General features: G+C 36.9%; 1 protein-coding gene across 3 annotated transcripts in view; it reads right to left on the bottom strand.

The window, feature by feature from the left end:
* LOC145686712 (uncharacterized) overlaps positions 1-21,769 on the bottom strand; it is a 119,851-nt gene that overhangs the window by 67,330 nt on the left and 30,752 nt on the right. For all 3 annotated transcript variants that reach the window (XM_081760289.1, XM_081760290.1, XM_081760291.1), the window contains exons 4-5: positions 10,892-11,070; positions 1,142-2,091 (exon numbers count right to left, since the gene is read on the bottom strand). In XM_081760289.1, coding sequence (XP_081616415.1) covers positions 1,142-2,091; positions 10,892-11,070 — 1,129 coding nt within the window. The remainder of the gene's footprint in view (positions 1-1,141; positions 2,092-10,891; positions 11,071-21,769) is intronic.

Below are 21,769 nucleotides of genomic sequence, written 5' to 3'. Positions count from 1 at the left end.
TCGGGGTTCTCCCGTTTCCTCCCACTTTCTTCACTCCACCATTTCATTCATTTCTCATCATCACCGTCTGCTTTAGCCTAACCAGCATAAAAGTTGGAAGTGAAACTTAAGGATTATTTCATTTTTCCCTCGTGGTTAGCACACGCGCCTTCGGTACGGAGAGACAAATTTCCGCCGGAGCTCATGGTTTGGATTCCACATCAAGCAGTATGTCCACGTCTCATATAGTAGCCTCGGTGCTGAACGAGACGCGAAACTTCAAATCAAGCAATCAACAAATTAAAATTCGAGCAGATACAAATTACGAAATGAATGGGAAAAACAGTTCTAACTTAATGTCCCCTTAGATGCAGTTTTAATTCATTTTTTTTTTAAATCCAATTACTCATATGACATGAGTGTCTTTATCGAGAACGCAAAGGTGAAATGATGAAACGCTTTTGAGAAAGAAGAATAAGACACCTAAAATAAATTGGCATAAAACCATACTAGCACTAAATATTTGAAAGGGTATTAAAAGTAAATCCAGCGAAACACAATTTTGTTCTGGTGATCAAAAGTAGGGCGACCATACGTCCCGTTTTGACCGGGACAGTGCAGTTTTAGAAGCGTGTCCCTGCCGTCCCGTCAGTAGATGGAAAAAAGTAGTATTTGTCCCGTTTTATGAAAGTGAAAGACGTAAATAACAAACCCAACTCCTTTACTCCTTGTAAAGGTATTAATTATTAATAATAACAAAAAGGCAAGAATTGAATTGAAATTCCCTACATATAGCAGCATCATGTCCTACTATGTTGTAAGTTAAACGCTGTTTTAATTTTATAGCTTATATACACTGTTACATTACAATCTAAATGTATTAAGTATTGTTAAAGTAAACGGGAACTAATTTACGCACTGACCTGTTTCTCATTTCTCATGATTTTTAAAAAGCCGGAACTTGTCCCGTTTCCAGCTGAAAATTTTATGGTCACCCTACTCAAAAGGGAAATCACTTTAAGAGTAAGATACTTTAAAAGACGTCAATAATTAATAGTGTTAAGAAGAATTGACACGAATATCCCCTATTTTATCCGCAAAGAAACCTATGTTGATGCGGATACCAGCATCCGCGAAAACCTCTGCATACATATAATCTTACCTTTCAGTACTAGATCTTGCAGAAACACGCTCTTCCAACTTTTGCCTCTCTTGACGGGCGAAAATTTGCTCTTTCGTAGGCGAATTTTCTTCTTTCGGTAAGACAGGATACAAGCGACGAGGAGAATCTTCTGAGGATGTCGAAGGTTCAGAAATAGAAGAATCAAGCTGCGCAGTTGAAGGAAGCAGCTCTAATGCTTTGGCACGAATTAAACTGGCTGTTGTCATCTTTACGGGGGAGTGTTTGGGCCCTGGTCCAGAACCAACTTTCGACGTGAATGGTTTCGGTGCTATCATGCTTACAGTAGTGTCTTTCCTTGGAGGAGTTTTTACATTTGACATTTTGCTATTATCTACTGCATTGGAATTTATTATGCGCTCACGTTGCAAGTCAAGTTGAACTGTATGTGTCTTTTTCGGTGATCCAAACTCTGCCCATGGTCGTTTTCTAGGTGATACATCTTTTGTATCAGTGCTCTTTATACTCTCAGCAAGAGTACTTGCAGTATGTTGTTTTGATACAAAGTTAAGCTTTTCTGAAGATTCACCAGAATTCGATTTTGATTCTTCTCTAGGAGGATCAGACTCGGCGCCCCTCGCTGCGGTAACTACAGTTGCAGTGTCACTCTTCAGCTCAAGTTTAAGCTCCGATCTACACACCATTGACTGTTCTGGTTTTTGTTTGGTTTGTACCTTTTGTGAGTCATTGGTCTTCTGTGGTGACTTAATCCAACTTGCATTGGTGGTCTTCTGTGGTGACTTAATCCAACTTGCATTGGTGGTCTTCTGAGGTGACTTAACCCAATTTGTATTAGTAGTTGACTGTGAAGTTACTACATTCTTTCTTGAGTCCGCTACTTTCCATGGTGGTGTGTTCTGATTAACATCTGTACGAACTGGACTTTGTGTCTTTTGTGTAGTAATTTGGCGTTTTGTGGGTGGTGATGTACCCTGAAAGATTATATTGAAAATAAATAAATAAATAAATAAATAAACTTTTATACAACACACTTTGCAATTTATAGAATATATATAACAGTTTTAAAAAGTTATAAATCTCATTAAAAAATATGAACTATAGAAGTTACTTGAAAAACAGCTTCTCATTTTGCATTCAAAATTCTAAAATGGAATTAAATATCGTTTTAAAAGGAAATTAAATCTTTCAGTTTTACGTCCCACGATTATGCCGCCCAGGCTATAGGAGACGGTGACGAAGAGAAATGAATACAATGGTGGAATGAATAAAGTGAGTGGAAACGGGAGAACCCCGAGAAAATCACGCACTTTGTCCAGCACAAAGTTCACTTGGCGCGAGCTGGGATCGAACCAGGGACCGTACGCACCAGAGGTGAACGCGCTACCACTGAGCCAACGCGGCTCATTATATCTTGTTTTAGTCCGGGAGACGGACGATTAATGACAGAGGATGATTATCAGAAAATTAGTAAAGCAATAATGTGACAGGAAACGGGAAACCCCCGAAAAAACCAATGGACACGATGTTGTCCACCATAAATGGTGTGGAATCGAATCAAGGACCCCTTGCATTAGAGATTAAGGGTTCTTGCAATTGATACGAAAGATTCGGATCCCAATGGAAGCCCACATGATCCAAATTCTACGTTAAACTATAAGTTCATATTTCATATAGCCACAATACTGAAAAGGGATCTTAAAATCAAAAGCAACCGTAACAAGTGAGTTTCGTTTCATAGCGTAAAACTTGGATAGACTTCCAAAACTACACGAATTCAATACTCAAACTTGAAGTAGTACATCTATAACTACTGGTTGCAATAGAGTAATAAGATCAAAGATAGAATCTCTCTCTCGGACGCTGAATCTATATCAAAAAGCCACTAGGCCTACTCGCTATCCCATATTGTTTTTGTTCTATGGCGATACATGTTGAAATAAGGAATCGTTAATTTGAACCACTTTCGGTTTTAAAAGGGTCAAGGTGGGAAACAGAACCTATTCTTGGGACGCTAAACCGATTGCAAAAAACCGTTTCTCGATATCTCTTATAGTTTTTGCTCTAAAGAAATCAGATTTCAAAGGGGAAGTACTAGTAAATTTTAACCACATTTGTTTTGGTTGCAGGTTGCGACCATATATATATACTTTCAAGATACTATATCGGTTGCAGAAAACTTTGTCGCTATCTAAAATATTACCGTTTCTGCACTACGGTGATAAATGATGAAACCGAAAATGCTTAATTTGAGCTACTTCCGGTTTACATAGAGGGTTAACGGAGGGGGACGTAAGATACTAGTGGCACGCTGAATCGATTGCAAAACACTGCTTCTTGATATCTCTTACCATTTTTGTTCTATGGAAATCAGTATTGAAAGTGGAAATAACATTTTAAAACACATTTCTCTGACCAGAACAAAATGAATTATTTAATAACTATACGATTTTTGTTACAGTTTCAAGGACCTAACGTCCTCTTCATCAAACATTATATCTTCCTCAACCGTTAGTTAGCATAGGAATATGCTAACTAATGGCTGAGGAAAATATAAGATTTGCTGTCATCTGTCTTTTCTCAATGTCTGATGAAGAGGACGTTAGGTCCTTAAAACTGTAACAAAAATCGTATAGTTATTAAATAATTCATTTTGTTCTGGTCAGAAAAATGTGTTTTAAAATGTTATTGTGATTATCCAGAACCATGGAGTTTATTTAAAGTGGAAATAATAATAAATTTTAACTTCCGGTATCGGTAGTGTGTAGCGGGTGTGATAATATATTCTTTTGAGACGCTGAATATATTGCAGAAAACTATTTAGCGATATCTATGAGCGTTTCTGTTTTTGATGGTAAATTAATATTGAAACAAAATAGTTCATTTGAACTGCTTCCGGTTTGAATAGATGTTAACGGAGGAGATGGAGCCTATACTTTGGATGCTGATTCAATTACAAAAAACAGCTTCTCTTGTGATAAACTCATTTGTACATTATTTTTGGTGTACGGTATTTAGTTCAGACAATTTAATTCCCTTTCATTTTAAAAAGACTTGCTATATTTACACCAGCGCTATGCATTCTCGCACGGATAGCAACATCCTGCAGACGATGTGGCTATGGCCTTGGCAACCAACGGCAGCCAATCACAGCCCTATCTGCGACTACGTCATCTGGTAGGCGTAGCTCGCGCAAACCGCGAGAACAAGAGAGAAACCGCGGGCACAAGAGGGAAGCAGCATTCATTAGGGCGCGAAGATATCAACTAAGAACACTGTATAAAACAACGCTGCTGAAATGGATTGATTTGAAAGTTAAAAAATTAGTATCTGTTATCATCTCGCCTTTTAGATTAACAATACATTTTTTTTTTTTTTTTGGCATAAAAGACCTATTCATTGTATAGGATATGTATTATAATTTTATAAAAGAAATACGCCTATATTCCTGTGTATCATTTGCTACAGTTGCGTCTGTGAGATTATGCCTCATGTTCTTTGCCTTGTGTGCATGGTGCAATATATTGATACAAGTGAATTTTTAAAGTGTTCAATTAATTTTCATTTCTTCTATGTGTAGTTAGCGGTGAAGGAAGATATCATTTTGTGATAACTTGTTTCTTCGTTAACGCTCGGAAGAAAAATTCAATTAATGGCTATCTAATGTGATGTTTGCTCTATTTGGATTACCATCCTATGGAGTAAACGCCACACTCTTACCGTTTTTATTCTATGGAAATCAGTACTGAAACTTGAAATAACAGTAATTTTCAACCACTTCCGGTATCGGTAGTGTATTGCGGGATGTGAAGATAAGTTCTCTTGAGACCCCGATCAACTGCACAAAACCGCTTGTCGCTATTTATTACTATGTTTATTACACGGCAACAAGCGTTGAAACCAGAAACTGGTAATCTGAACCCCTTTCGATTGTAATAGATGGTTAAGGAGGAGATAGAACATACTCTTGGGAAATTTAATCGATTGTAAAAAAAACGCATCTCTATATCTCTTACCGTTTCTGTTCTGTGGAAATCAGTACTGAAACCGGAAATAATAGTAAATTTCAACCGGTTTCGGCAGAGTTGCAAGTTGTGATATGTTCTCTCGAGATCCTGAATTGATTGCAGGAAACAACTTATCGCCATCTGCTACCATTTATGTTCTATTGGAATAAATGGTGAAACTGGAAATAGTTAATTTGGTAGAGTGCTGTGAGTGTGAATATATTCTCTTGAAACGTTAGTACATTGCAGAAAACTTTATCGATATCTATCAGCGTTTCTTTTTTGGTGGTAAATTAATGTTAAAACTGAAAATCGCTGATTTGAACCACTTCCTGCTTGTATAGAGTGTTGACGAAGAAGAAGGAACCTATTTTGGCACGCTGAATCGATTGCATAAAGAAATCTTGATCTCTCTTACCATTTTGCCTCTATGGAAATAAGTATTGAAACCGAAAGTAGTAGCGCAGAGAAAATGCAAGACAGAAATGTAACATAAATAGCCAAACGTCTACGCGATTTAGCAAGGGATCGCAGTAATCGAGCACCAGATGGCTCTGGCAGTCTTTTGAAATGATTTATTATTTCACGAATTTCGGTTTTATGGAACTTAACTTCTTTTAATTATTTTCCTTATGACAAAGTAAAGTAGCAAGCTTTGCGATTGAGCGCTGAAATATAAAAATTCCCGTAATATTCAATCTCGTACATGAAACTGCCAGAGCCATCTGGTGCTTGATTACTGCGATCCCTTGCAAAATCGCGTAGACATTTGGCTGTTTACGTTATACCTCTGTCTTATTATTTTCTGTGGTAGTAGTAAATTTGAAACTTCCGGTTTGATAGAGGGGGCGCGGTGGCTCAGTGGTAGAGCGTTCACCTCCGGTGCTTGGGGTCCCTGGTTCGATCCCAGCTCGCGCCGTGTGGACTTTGTGGTGGGCAAACACCGTGCTCGTGGGTTTTCTCGGGGTTCTCCCATTTCCTCCCACTTTCTTCATCTCACCATTTCACTCATTTCTCATTATCACCGTCTCCTTTAGCCTAACCGTGGCACGTTAAACTTAAAGATTTCATTTCATTTCATTTCCGGTTTGATAGTGTGTTACGGATAGTCATGGTATGTTGCTTTGCGGCGCTGAATCGTTTACAAAGCACCGCTTCTCGCTATCTGTTTCTGTTTCAATTCTAAGGGAATGAACGTTCAAACCGGAAATAGCTAATTTAAACCACTTCCGGTTTGAATAGAGGGTTAAAGGAGGAGAAAAAATCCTATTCTTAGCACGCTGAATCGGTTGCAAAAAATCGCATCTCGATATTTGTTACTGTTTTTGCTCTGATACCTGTCGACAGACAGACAGACTTCCGACATTTATGCATAGCATAGTTTGGAAGTCTGAAAGTAATTATAATTTCATTAGAGATCTCGGAGAAATAACTACATAGATAATTAGTACACCCAAAACAGATTATCTGCATATATCAAGTACTCTAAAATGTTTAGAATCTTTTGCGCACGTGATGACGTTAGTGTCCCAAATCTTAGGGTGCATGAGTCGCAGCGAGTCAGGCCTAATATCCTTTGACAGCTGAAACTAGTAGGCCTGCAAGAAGTGTTGGTATTCTTATAAATAGGCATAAGATATTGCGCCGTGAAGTTGAGTGAACTTCCTACAAAAGTGTGCTACATTTTACAATTTTATTTCCATAAAGGTGCAAATACTGCACAGGCCCGTGAATAAATTTGTGTTGGTTATGGGCCAGACACGTTATAAAAAGCAACACCCTCCGCCCCCCCCCCCAAAAAAAAAAAAAAACAGTCGCTTTCGTTCTGGAAGTTTCGATCTGCAAGATGCTCCTCGCGGTGAGTGACCAATCACAACAAAAGTGGATTAAATTCTGGGAAAAGTCAAGCAAGACTAGTATGTAAACAGTCATGAACATTTACTCTTACGACCTAAACCTAACGAACTAATGATCTAAACATTTATCAACAAACACTGTTAAATCCTTTGGAAAAAGGTGGTTACGTTTAAGTGACTCAAAAACATTTACTCAACCGAATTTCCATCTGCCAATTTCTACTGAAACATAACGAACTCGATCCATTTCTGAAGCAGTTGATCACGAGTAACGAAACCTCTAACAACAATGTGCGAAAAGGATCGCAGGCGAAGCGAGGACAACTTCTGTGGCATAACCCACATTGATGCCCAAAAAGGTTATGTTGTGCGTTTGGTGTGATTGGAAAGGCATCATGCATCACGAGCTGTTGTTGCTGGGCAGAACGGTAAACTCGGACCTGTACTGTCGACAATTAACGCGAGTGCACCTGCAATTCAAAAGAAACGACCGGAACTGGTTAACAGAAAGGGAGTCGCATACCATGCTGACAATACCAGACCGCATACATCTTTAACGCCCCGTCAAAAATTGGGACAACTTGGATGAGAGGTTTTAATGTATCTACCGTATAGCCCGAATGTGGCACCGCCAGACTGATTTGTTTCGGTCTCTGCAAAACTCCCTGAATGGTATTAAGTTAGTTTCAAAAGAGGCCTGTGAAAACCACGTATCACAATTTTTGACCAGAAATCACGTAAGTTCTATATCGATATACCTTTATATGAATGAAGGGTAATCCTGTTGTACAATAACAAGCATAGTGGAGTGTCTCAATATCATTCATTACGATAGATTTGAGTATTGGAGCGCTAATTCCAATTTCTTAATTTCAAACTAAAATAAAATGAAATCGATTGTTTGATTGACGTCTTTGCCTTAGTCCTTATACAACACAGAGAATATCCAGGATGGGATCTAGTTTACATGGATACCTAACAAGAAAGTCGGGAAATGAATCTGGTGCAATAGGAGCGAGCACAGATCATCATACAAGGTTATTTTACACAGAAATGATCCTTCCTTACCACCCTATTTCACCTTAAGGTGACTAAATTGCACAATCATGTCACAAATACCGATCAAAATTAGATCGAATAGAAGAAAAATACTGCTGGATGACTAATACTAAAATCCCAATTCCCGTTTGTACCGATCTTTTCTGAGTGCCAATGACCATTTTATTGTCTTTCTGACACTTGTTCTACAACTTTTTATTGGCAATTCTCAACGGTAAATTCAACTTACCATGAGAACTGAAAATACAGTTACGTTAATTTATACACAATATAATATATTATTAAGACCACAAGGTGTTTAGGAAACTACCATAACACATACAAGTTTATAACCAATTGCGAATTCTCATCATAATCTATCAAATAAAAGAGCTGTAGTATACGCTCGGGATAACGAATACATTCAATTTATACTGAGAAATTAATCATCTACACAAAAGACTTGAACATGGATATAGTAAAATGTTCATTAACACGCGGAACATAGTCCATGAACCGAACTTTTGGCATGCAAAGCTGTGTGGAACACAGCCTCTGTTGCCGGGGCTACTTTCTCAGCAAATTTCACGTAGTTACCGAAAAATAAAGTACCACATACCACCCTAGTCGCACCTTTTCCTGGCTTAGCACTGCAACCAAACACAGGAATCTACATTCCTTTGACGATGGTGTATTTATCAATAAAGTCTCTCCTTTTGTTTCTCCTACAACTTTTTTTGCTATTTTCCTAAGTGCTACTGCAGGGTTCCTACTGATTTGGAAAAACCTATTTCCCTGACTTCTCCTGACCTTTAGCAGGAAATTCCTTGACTTTCATGACAGATGTCGGATGACGTTGATATATAAATAAGGAATAAATAACGGTGAATATTTATGTATGAGAACATTTATTCTATAGACATAAATAATAATCAATTGCTCATACGTACATTCCACTTACCACCTATAAAAATCTGAGCAATGTTCCACACTGTGATTATTAATGGCTGGCTAAGCTGAAATTGGTGTATAATTAAAGTTAGAAAAATATATTTTATAAAATTTCCCTGATTTCCAGTCTTTTCCCCTGAGTTTCCCTGACCTGCACCATTTTCCCTTATTTCAATGACCAGTAGGAACCCTGTACTGATACTATGGTACACTCTTTTTCCGACGAGCAACTCTTCCTTCATTTGCAGTACTTGGACTGTGGTAATTTCCTTTCGAATCTTTTCAGCACTTGTCCCATCTAGTTACCACCACTTCGTTCCAACAGGAACATTTTATCGTCTTCTTCCTATTTTCTTTGTCGTAGATATTGCCTACTACGAGACGGGTGTTGCTCCATTGCAATTTCACCTGGTACTATTTTGCAGTCCTTTTGTAGGTTTTTTCTCTTCCATAAGACGAAGTCGATCTGAGATCTTGCGGTGCCACTCTTATACGTAATGAAATGTTCTTTCTTCTTATAGAAGGTATTCAGGAAAGCCAGATCGTATGCTTTCGCCACTTCTCGCATGTTCTTGCTTTACTTACTTCTGTTTTCCAATCCATATCCTCCATGTATTCTTTCATATCTTGATGCCCATTTAGATCTCTTGATAGGACAAGCTTCTCATGTAATGAATAATTCTGCAAAGTATTATCTAGCTCCATCCAAAATTCTTGGTTTCTCTCTTCATTACACCCAACTTGAGGGGCATAAGCGCTTCAAGGTTTCTTCTAGCACGAGCTTGACTATAATAATTATGTCACTTACTCTCTTCATGTCCACCAGTTCTCTTCCTATTTTTATCCAAGACAATTCCAATGCCAGTCTTCTGTTGTTTCCCGTGTATATAAGCTTGTATCCATTTCCTTTTTTTCTTTGCTTTTGAACCCTTTCATGTAGTCTCCTGGATGCATGATATGCTTACTATTCTTCTTGCCTAAGTGAACTTTGTGGTGGACAAACACCGTGTGCGTGGCTTTTCTCGAGGTTCTCCCGTTTCCTCCCACTTTCTTCATTCCACCATTTCATTCATTTCTCATAATCACTGTCTCCTTTAGCCTAACCGGCATAACCGTGGGACGTAAAACTCAAAGATATCATTTCATTTTTCTTCTTCTTGCTAGCGTCTCCGATAATTCGTAGTGTTGGATTTTCGGAATGGGTTATGGAATCCATTTTCAAATTTACCGCGTTGGCGTGCCACTGCTTTCTGTAGGCGCTGTAGCTATGAGAAACTATTTTATCCAGCTGAACAAAAATTCTGTAGATTTTTTTTTATTTAGTTGTTAAACATTAAAATTTCATTTGTTTTTCATTTGAGATTTACTTCTCTTCCTTTAAAGGACAGTACAAGTAGTTATTTTTTATTAAAATATACACAGTGTGTATATATAATTATACAAAATTCGACATTCCTCACGTCCGGAGGTTGCCTTGTTTTTCAATGTCAACCTGTAGCTTGTGCACAGCTCGTAGCAGGACGGAAATGATCTTTTTTATTTATTTATTTATTTTTATTTCTGCCACACACGAATCACCCAACCCCCTGCCTTTCTTGTTCACACGTACTACGCCACTCCTCGATTCGATAAATCCACGGTCTCTACACATCTTGGTTATGACACGGTAACTACATTTGGCATCGGAAAACGCAGTTATGTAGGCTTCCCATTACACACCTCCTACGGGTAAACAGGACCAATGTAATTAAATGACCAGTGATGTCAATCATTTTGTGTTTTGTCATTATAGGTCGAGAACCTATGTAAATAACTGAAATCTTAGGAATAAAACTGGACTTACCACGGAATCTTAAAACATTTATTGGGACCATATAAGGCTTTATTTGCAATTTGAAATATATTTTACAATAGCAGCTTACCTTCTGCCCGCCGGAATTTTCAATGAAATCCTCCCATTGATTGATTCTAGATGCAAGAGCCTTAAACTTAGCAATTCTTTCAGGTGGTTGAGGCTTCCCGGGACCACACTCCTCAACTTCAGTTCTTGTAGGCAATACAGTCAGAGGACGTTTCTCTGGTGAAGATGTATCGATCAATTCTGTAATATCGAAATATAACAGAAGAATTACCATTAAATTGGACAATTAGAGATGAAATAGTATAAAATATCTACTTGTTTATTTGGACTTCAACGTCTCTCTTAATTATTGAGGCTATATAAGGCATCGATCTACAGTTTAACATGAGATCAAAGCATCTACTCTCCCCAGAGATTGATAAACGTAACTTTTATGTTTATTTATAACATAGAGAAAGTTAAAAATGAGACGCGTCAGAGCGAAAGTAGTAAACCTGTCATTAAGCAGTCAGCTGAACATTGGCAGGGTTTCTACTAAAATTCCAAATTTTACTTGTTTCACTTTGAATTAATTTATTTCGGCATTTGATTTAAATCAAGGATTTTTATTTTTAAAAAATCTAGTAATTTAAATCAGACTGATTTAAATCAATCCACCCTGGCTAGCTGTAAACAACTTCAGACGACAACCACGAAGATGTCATCAACAATCTTCAAATAACGAAAATCAAAGAAGTCAGCTGACATTTTAGGATGAAAGAAGCCACAGTACCACAAAAGGCAACAATCTTCACCGACTGATCATCATCACCACACTCTAAGAAGCTAGTCTTCGAGAGTTCCCCCACGCTAGGATATCTGGTCCTCGCAATAACCTCACCATTCTCTAACACGCCTGGTCTTTAAGTTTTATCCTCCTCTCGAGGACATCCGGTCTCTGAGAGGTATTTTATATTCACTTCTTGGTCACAAGAGTCTTGGGATCCTATCATCCTAGGACGCTCGGTCTCCCAACGAATCTCAAAAAAACAGTATTTGAGACTGTAATTGTTATTATTGTACATAGGAAGGATTTCTATAATAAAAGGTGATTGGGAAAGACCAAAAAATCCCGTGTATTGTTTAAGCTCTACCCTAAAAGAGTATTTTACAATAATCTCAAAATGTGCGAGGAAGACGTCTAACTTACAACGATAATGTGTATATCATGTATTTATTTTGTTCATTTTTATTTATCATTTAGGGCAAAAGTGCAATACTATGAAGCACAAGCTTTATATTAGAAGGAGAAGAAATGTCATTTTTAACGTCATGAATAATGTTGATTTGGTGATGTCTATCTTTGCGTTACTACGTGCAATTGGTTATTGATCTGTTGTTATGGTAATGGGTTGGTTGCCATGTAAGTGTTTATAGCTAATTATGATGATAACTAAGTCAGCCATTACCTAGTACAGACGTACGTAGTGCAAATGTAAAATTACTTAATATTAATGCCAAATATAGTGTATTACTTAAGTGAAATAAATGTGTAGTGATTGAAAATAATTTTAGTAATGAAAAATAATTCGTCATTATATAGGTACGACTGCACTATTGTAATAATTTGAACTGTGGTAAAATATGCAACGCTGTGCGACTCTTTTCCTTTACTGAGCTATTTTTTTATTCTTTAATTGTTGTTTCCTTTTTCCTTAACTCTTCTTCTTTCTTACCTAATGAAGCATTTTAACGAAAATGTTTATAGTCTACTTGTTTACTATATGTGATGATGCTTACATTGTTATATAGTAAGTACATACAGTGGCGAAGGGTGATAGTTTCAAGAGGGTAGGCCCAATGTTCTACTACTACTACTACTAATAATAATAATAACGATAATAATGATAATAATAATAGTAAAATAAAACAGGTTAGACATAAATATTTTACTACAGAAATACAAGAAGACGAATTCACATAAATTTAATGCAATTTGTAGTTCATTGACAACACTTATTCGATCCGGATCTCAATTTTCATAATGAAATTTACGTATGTGACTCATAGATGATCTTAATTCGCCATAATGCAATTTAATTGTTTTAATTGGCGTGATCGGGTGGGGAAGATGGACTATCACATTATCTGCGCTTCACAAGAAACATATGTTATTTAGTCTACATGTACTGAAACAGACTCTGCTTGTAAAATTTTGTCTTTAATTATATTGTTCAAAACACATGACAAGCATTCAATCAAGATATTTTGTGGGTCACTTAATTCCCCTTTAAAAACAGAATCAGACTTAAATATTTTTATATGCTGCTCCTTATTTCAACAACTACACACACACACACACACATATATATATATATATATATATATATATATATATATATATATATATATATATATATTGTACCAATGCATGCAGAACTCTCTTGCCCTCTGTTTGTTCTATTTTCAACACAGGCGTTAGTCTTCGTTCCTTAAAGGAGCAGTTCGACTTAGAAATACATTTTTTACAATTTATTTCCATTTGTAGAGTTGAAAATTCTAAAAGGAATGGTGTTTCTTTGATCGCGATACGTTCAGTCGTTAGCGAGTAACAGAGGAAGAAAGATTTTGTGATGACGTCATAGGTGGGCAAGGAGCGACAGCAGGCTTACATATTACACAGTGCTAAGCATTTCGTTTGTGAGAGGTGCGGTGGCACGTTCTAAGTGCGGTTTCCTTTTCCAGAACTGATTGCAAAGACTTACAAATATCATCTGCATGTAGAAAATGATATCTGATGGTGGGCTGTACAAATGTTTTTATAATATTATAAAACGTATTCTATAAAGCATGAGTTCAGCGTTTCAAAAAAAAAAAAAAAAAAAAATCGAAACCAATATGTAAATAGATGGCGGACGAGATTGCTGCAACACCTAAGTACCTTTTCTTTAATCATTCTTCCGATTCCCCAGGGTTTGAAAAAACCCGGGTATTTTTGAAAAAGCCCAACCCACCTGGGCCCATATGGGTTTTTTCGGGTTAATTGGGTTTTTTCGAAATATTTCAATGTCTTTGGGGTAAAAGTGTTAAAATTTGATTTGTATTTCAAGACTGTCTTTGTCGCAAATTGCAACAATATTCTGTTCACTACTGTTTTGAAAAACTGAGTGCCATTTTGAAATTTTACACTGAATCGCCGAGAAAATCTACACGGCAAATTTAGAACGTCTTGCTTCTATCCTCAAAATTTAAACTTAAAAGTCCAAAAATTGCACGCTGTAGCGTGGATACCCTCTAGCTGAAAAATGGCTGCCATTTTGAAATTTTACGTTGGGTGGCCGCCAAAATATATATACAGCTAATTTAGAGTGTCTCGTGCTTCTACTCTGAAAATTTCTATTCAAAAGACCCAAAATTGCGCCTTGTAATGTGGATACCCGCTATTTTGAAAAAAAAAATGCCGCCATTTTGAAATTTTACTTTGGTATACCGCTTAAATCTATACAGGAAATTTGGTGTGTCTCGTGCTTGTACCCTGAAAATTTAAACTTAAAAGACCGAAAGTTGTACACTGTAATGTTTGTGTGGTACAGGCAGACAAACGAACAAGTGTAGATCAAATCATCCCAGGAGCCTTTAGTAACGTTCGCCAAATATGAATACCAAATATATTAAAACAAAGATATCATTCATGGCAAATATTTTACAGCGTAAAATAAATGGTTTTGTTTTTGAAGTTCACTTCCGATACTTTGCGCATTCAATTACGGGAATTTCCCTAGTACTAGTAAGACGGTTCTTTCCTGAAAATGAATTTAAAACAATTAACAAAGAGATAATTCACATTTTATAAAGTAAGTGTTTCAAACTGCCTTAAATGAAATTAAATATCTTGCAGCTTATAAGAAATAGTTTTATTGTTGAAGTATTCACTTTTGATGCTTTGTGCATTCAATTGAGGGAATTTCCCGAGCACTTCTTTCACGACGTGTTTTCTCCGAAAATGTAGCTTTCTTTACTGTACATCGACACTTCCACTAGTAGAGAAGTTTGAATTCAGCACTTGAAATAGTAGGGCTACATTGTCTTCGGAACTCCGAGCACTAAGCTTCATAAATCTGACAAGAATTTTTACGCTATTGCTGGTGTTGATTCTACAGAATGCTTATTTGAAGAGTAGCAAGTAATGACGGAACTACATTACAGTTGTTGGAAAACAAAATTTTACGTAAGAATACTTGTGTTACCATCAAATGTATGAAATAATACAAATGTATTTACATAGGCACCTATGGCCTTAAACTTGTCAAATGTATGGGGGATAACATCCCCCGGCGTCACCGAGTTGGCGAGCATACTATTCACGGAAAGTATTTTCTAAAATATAAAATTTCGTATTTTACTTCAAGTAGGCTATAAACACAATCCATACATTAATTTGTTCTATAATTACCTCAAGCTAAAGTAAGATTTTTTACCCGTTCAATGCATTCAGAACCTTATATAGGTCTAACGTTGAATGTTTTTGTGTACTTTAACATGAAAACATCTAATTCGCCTAGTGATGAGCGCAAAAGTTTTTGCAAGAGTCTTGCATGCAAGACCAAGACCAAGACCATACCTGCAAGACTAAGACTCTTGCACAAGTACTGATACTACTTACTTTTTTAGATAGATGTAAAAAGGAAGGAAAAAAATCATTACATCTTTCACTTGAACTTTTTGGCTTCAGTAAAAATTTTGCTAGAGTGAATGTGTTCGCAGTAGCAATGCTACCCATGTGAGTAGAGCTTCTCCTGTAGTATATAGGTCCAGTGTTTTTTTTTTTTTTTTTTTTTTCTGAATTGGTTGTTCCCGTTTTCTGTAGTTATTATTCGTTATCAAACTACACAGGTGTCATTCTAATCAAAGCTTGTTGCACACAAAGAAATATATCATTGGTACTCAATTACGATGCATTCCTGCGTTTGGATGACCGAGAGCATAATATGAATTGTACAACGTATAAGAACTTCAGTGTCTGATTTACTTTGGTCATCATTTGATTCATTTACGGCAGCGCATGATTGAATTTTGGGAAATCATACGAAGAATAGTTGTGTCCATAAGAAGCGGATAAGCAAAAAGTAAACTAAAACATGTTATGACCGCAGCGGGTCAGTGGTAGAACGTTTGCCTCTTGTGTACGGGGTCCCTTGTTCGATCCCAGATTGCGCCATGTCAGCTTTTTGGTGGACAAACACCGTGCACGTGGGTTTTCTCGAGTTTTCCCGTTTCATCCTACTTTCTTCATTCCATTATTTTATTCATTTCTCATTATCACCGTCTCCCTTAGCCTCGGTGCAAAATCGTGGAACTTTAAACTAAACGGCGTGAAAAAAAAAATCTTGGCAATTGAAGGCGGCGCGGCGCTCCAAGTTCCTTTTAAATGCTGCTAACAAATGAGGCCAGCGGTATTGCCACGTTTATTTTGTACACATCCACGTCTACCCTCTGCCACCTGATCGCGCTGTAGTTCGTCTGCTTAGCCATAGCTACACCTCTTAGCATTCGGCAACGTCGAGTCAAAGCTTGCGTTTTATTCGTTTAGCTGAAATGCCAAGATGTTTGTCACAGGCTTTAGATATATTGTTTCATTTCAAAACACGTTCGTGGTGTTCCTCTTCCAAAACTATAGAGAAATGTAGTATTGAACATCAGTAATTCCGTACAACACAGGTGCCGACTACATGGGTATGGCCTTGGCTCCGAGCTTAAGCATACGTTGGAAATTTTTAATGTGTGCTTATATCGAATTGTGCTTATTATCGAAATAACATTTTCATGACATTGACAAAAACTTAGTGCATATGACCACAAGTTTGATTTCATAGTCGGATGCTTATACGTTGAATAACTGTTTATCAATATAACGTTTAGCCTCCTTAGGTATACGGCACATCGGGGATTGAGCGATATAACATTATACAATAAATAACCCATATTCACAAGTGAGAGTGATTTTGTACATTGGAGTTTGATGCCGTTATCTTGTATTTCTAATATAGGTCAAAAGTATTGATATAAATTGAGTTTACACAAAAGACAGACAGTTGAGTCTTTTTCAGATCTCACTCAAATTATTCTAAAATATTAAGACGTTTGATTAATAATCATTATTATTTTAATTTTCTCTCTCTCTTTTTTGGCCAATATTTCTAAAAATATCATCATCATAGCTGCTCTGCCATTATTGGCAGATTACTTGCTGGAACTGAAAAGCTTCGATGTATGGTGGCATTAAACTAGTCTCTTCGTCTTGGCGGTAGCAATTTTCTGTTTTAATGTCTTCCTCCAAATACAGTCTCCTTCACCTCTCCCTCTGTTTCCTTCCACTATACCCTCTAGCACGTCTCTCATAATACAGTTCCTCCTCAGCAAATGTCCCAACCAGTTCCTCTTCCTCCTCTTAATTACAACTAAAATCATTCTTTTCTCTCCTACTTTTACTATTTCTAATACCTTCTCATTCGTTTTCGATTCAACTCAGTTAATTCTCTCCTTTTTTCTTCATGTCCATGTTTCAAAAGCCTCCATTTTTCTCGCTTTTGCGTAATGTCCATGTGTCTGCCCCATAGAGTACATATTAGAATCAATAAAACAATTAGAAATTTGTTCAATACAAAGATTAGCAAATCGTGGTCGAAAAGAAAAAAATCTGACGCCTTTAGAGTGTAAAAATAATTTTGCAATTCATGGTATTTCACTAATCTGTTCCGTCTTGATTCTCTTTTATGCGTCTCAGGGGTAGCCTTCCCAGTTTGGGAAAAAGTGGAGTGCTTCATCTGTTAAAAGATATAAACAGATTCGAAACGTTGTGATTTGTCTTATAAGTAATGAAGCATGGGCATCCATTGAAAAAAAATAAATAAATAAATAAAGGTCGTCGTCTATGTTGTACACTGTCATCATACTTATAAGAAGGTAAACTATATTATATTTAAAAACATACGTTATATTTCCGTTACTATTGGCACATTGTAGAATTTATTATCTCTTATATCCAGAGTATAATTTGCCTTTGAAAAGCATAGGATTTGTTAAAAGCAAGACTTGCAAGACTCTTGCAAGCAAGACCAAGACCAAGACTGGATGTGCAAGACCAAGACCAAGACCAAGACCAAGACCAAGACCACCCCGGTCTTGGTCTTGCATTTACTCATCACTAAATTCACCCAAGGAAAGTCCAAGATCTGATAAAAATCACTTTCAATGTGATCACCTTAGTTGTACCAATAATATACTAACAAAAAGGTCAAAAACCCAGGTGGGTTTTAAAGTGGGTTTTTTCAGGTGGGTCCAACCCGAAAAAACCCGGCGGGTTTTTTCGGGCTGGGCCAACTTGGGCAAACCCTGCGATTCCCAAACATAAGTATGTTCATTTTCACGTTTTGTTGCAATTTTTAACGCTGACCCTATAATTTTGTGCTTCAAGGTATGTACAGGAGCGTAACATATGAGGCAAAAATGAAATTACATCTGTAAAGTTTGCCAGAATACGAAAACACTTCACCGGTTAAATTTCTTTTATTCGCATAGTTGTCCGCGGAACAACTCTCATCACCCTTTTCGTCATCATTGTCACATGATACAGAGAAATTAAACGATGAATCAGTGTCTTGAGGAACAGTCAGTCATCGTCACTGATTCCTTCTACAAGCCGGTATATTTCACTCCCTAATTCACATTGTATATCTTATTTCTAAAGCAGTATCTTCAGAATCATGAGTGACATCGTCTCTATTACCCTCTAATGCCTCGTCTTGACTACAACCATCTTGTACGATATTTGTACGTTGGTAACTGGACATAGATCGGTGCTTGATCAATGGCTCGGATTTTAAACCTTTTAATAATATACTTGGAACCAGTGTTGAATTCAGACATTTTCACTCGGGGGGGAATGCGAACTCCTCGGGGGGGATTCTGTGTTTTTGCAAGAAAGCAGCATATTTAACAATTCCATTCACATGCACATCTTAGCTAATATTGAGACTAATTGCTGATAAATATTCAATGCGAGATTATAATTTAAAAAAGAAAACAATCGTTTAATTTTATCTAAAACATTAAATAAAGACTGGCACAAATATTTTAAACTAAACTTTAACTACTATTTACAAAAGCTATTTTAATTATTTTTCCTATATTCAGTAGTTACTGTTTGTTACTAATGTAGAAGTTTTTAAAAAGATTCAAATCAACTAAAATATTTTTTGTCCTAAAACATACATAGGAATATCTTAATAAAAAGTAATTATTCTTTCTCACACTTCTGATTCTAAATCAAGTATATTAGCCTTGGTTTCTTTACTGCATACACATCAATAGTTTAGTTTACGAAATGTTCAGTAGGATTAGTGCCGTGTCGTGGAAAATCAACGCTTGGGGCGAGAGTATACGACGGCACCCTCGTACATATGAGAGGTCGACAGACCAGCTGCGAAACGTGAGAAAATTTTAAAAAGTAAACCCTGATTTTCCTTGATTTTGAGCACTTTTTATTACTTTTTTCCTTTCCTTGTTTTCTTTTCTTTTCCCCTCCCGAATCGTGCGCCCCTTACTTCGGTGCCCGGGGCCGTCGCCCCGCTTGCCCCTCCTTCGTCACCTTGAATAGCAATCTTTCACTCATATGCTACTATTATATTGATAAATTCTATATAAATCTCTAACCCAGGAGGGATAACTGTTCCTCCCTGATCCCTCTAAATGACGCCCTCTGAATCTCACCCTTTAACTGACTTATTTTTAGTTAAAGAAAGGTGTGTTTATAATTACGTGGGCACATGGGGGGATATTAAAATTAACAAAAAATTGGCTACTTATCAATGAATACTCCCTTGATTCTTTTTAAAAAGATTTTGACGTTTCGGAACTCTCAGCTGATTCCTTCCTCAGTGGCAAGGTAAAAAGGATTAAAACGGAAAGGAGATAAAAGAAGTAAAACCAGGAATACATACCACTATATAAAAGTACTGTACAAAAAAGATCCTAAGATGAACAGAGCAGAGTGAAAAAAGAATGAACTGAATAAAAAAGAACGTGTTGTCTATGTTAAGCCACTATTGTCAGATCCAAAGTATGCATCAAAGGTAGGTACCCAAGTTCGATCAACGTTGCCAGTATCAAGATTCAATGCAAGTTTGTACTTATGAATAAAGAACGATTAGAATAAAGATAAAAATAAAGATAAAAAACAACGGGGAATTAAAGAATCGTTATCAATGTTGATCGAACTTGGGTCTGGCAATAGTGGCCGAACATAGACACCGCGTTCTTTTTTATTCAGTTCATTCTTTTTTTTCACTCTGCTCTGTTCATCTCAGGATCTTTTTTGTACTTTACTTTTATATAGTGGTATGTATTCCTGGTTTTACTCCTTTGATCTCCTTCCCGTTTTAATCCTTTTTATCTTGCCACTGAGGATGGAACCAGCTGACAGTTCCGAAACGTAAAAATCTTTAAATTTTTCAAGGGAGGATTCATTGGTAAGTAGCCAATTTTTGGTTAATTTTAAAGGTGTGTTTACTTTAACAATCGTAAAATACATTTACGTCTGTTACTTCCGGTGCGAGAAATGGGATTTAGGAGCTCTATTTCAAATAATGCAAGAACTGAAGTCTGCTGACATCAGAGATCATATGGATTGATCGAAAGATCTTTCCTATCTCAATCTGTGCTAGTGCTACCTACTAATATACTGTATAATATAGGGCGAGAGTATAGTATCTATTAAAATACAAACCTTTCTTCAACAGTTGACAATTTCATGTTATTCCTAACTCGGTCATAGTGTTAAGAAATACAGGTTTTATTGAATATTTTGGTATTCTATCTTAGATATTGCATGTTTAATATTTATATAGAATGGGTCTGCGTCATTTATATGCATATTGAGAGATCGGATTTCGTCTGCACTTGCACGGAAAGAAAAACAAATAATTGGGTGAAGTAATTTCTACATTTTGTAACTGAAATTTTGAGTTTCTCCGGGGGGGAATAAATTTTCTTCGGGGGAGAGATTCTCCCCCGGGCTACCCCCTGAATTCATCCCTGCTTGGAACAGCATTCTTTCTCAGTTTGCGTGTAAATAATTCTCCTGGCATTAGGCAGAAGTGGATCTAGACGGTAAAAACTCAGGAGGGGGGGGGGGAGTCAGAACCCAGACTATGATATGCATATCATGTTTACTAAAAAGTCAAAAATATCTAAATAATAGCTTAAATCAATTTTGTCACTCGAAAACTGGGGGGGGGGGGGGGGCTAGGCCCCCGGCCTCAGCCTAGATCCGCCATTGGCATTAACTTTTCTTTCAGTAAACTTGACTTCTCGAAGGCAGGCTCTTCAAGATGTTTGGAACATGAGTGATTTTATTTGGTACATTATTTTCCCATTGATTTTCTTGGGCTATAATTTATATCGATCTGGTGATTTCTAACGACATAGAAACGTAGGAAAAGATACTTTACGTCCTCAGCTTCAATTGCACAAGAATTACAACCGAAAACACAGCAGGTGTTAGGCATTTCTACTTCACTTCACAGACAGAGCACGCGCTGTACTAACACGTGTTTTCTACTTCACACTAGTGTTTCTTTCAGAAAAAAAATCCGGGGGGGGGGGGAAGGGACAGTTAGTATTCGGAGAGGCACATTATTTTTACACAGTACTATTATATTTATTACATTATAGATGTATTATTTTGGTCTCCTCCGGGAAATCTCTCAGAGCTCCGGGAAACAGTGCCACCTAAAAACATGTCTGGAAGAAACACTGTTTCGCACAACAAACGTAATTACTGCTCTCTCTCTCTCTACTCTTTTTTATACTAATGCTATAGGAAAAACAACTAACAAAAACTTCCCTCAAGAATTCAAGACTGCTAACAAATCCAAAACACAATCTATTAAATCCAATGAAC

This window comes from Thermobia domestica, chromosome 5 (genome assembly GCF_964235325.1).
Source record: "Thermobia domestica chromosome 5, izTheDome1.hap1.1, whole genome shotgun sequence".
NCBI lineage: Eukaryota > Metazoa > Arthropoda > Insecta > Zygentoma > Lepismatidae > Thermobia > Thermobia domestica.
This window is presented reverse-complemented; position numbering and strand designations above follow the sequence as displayed.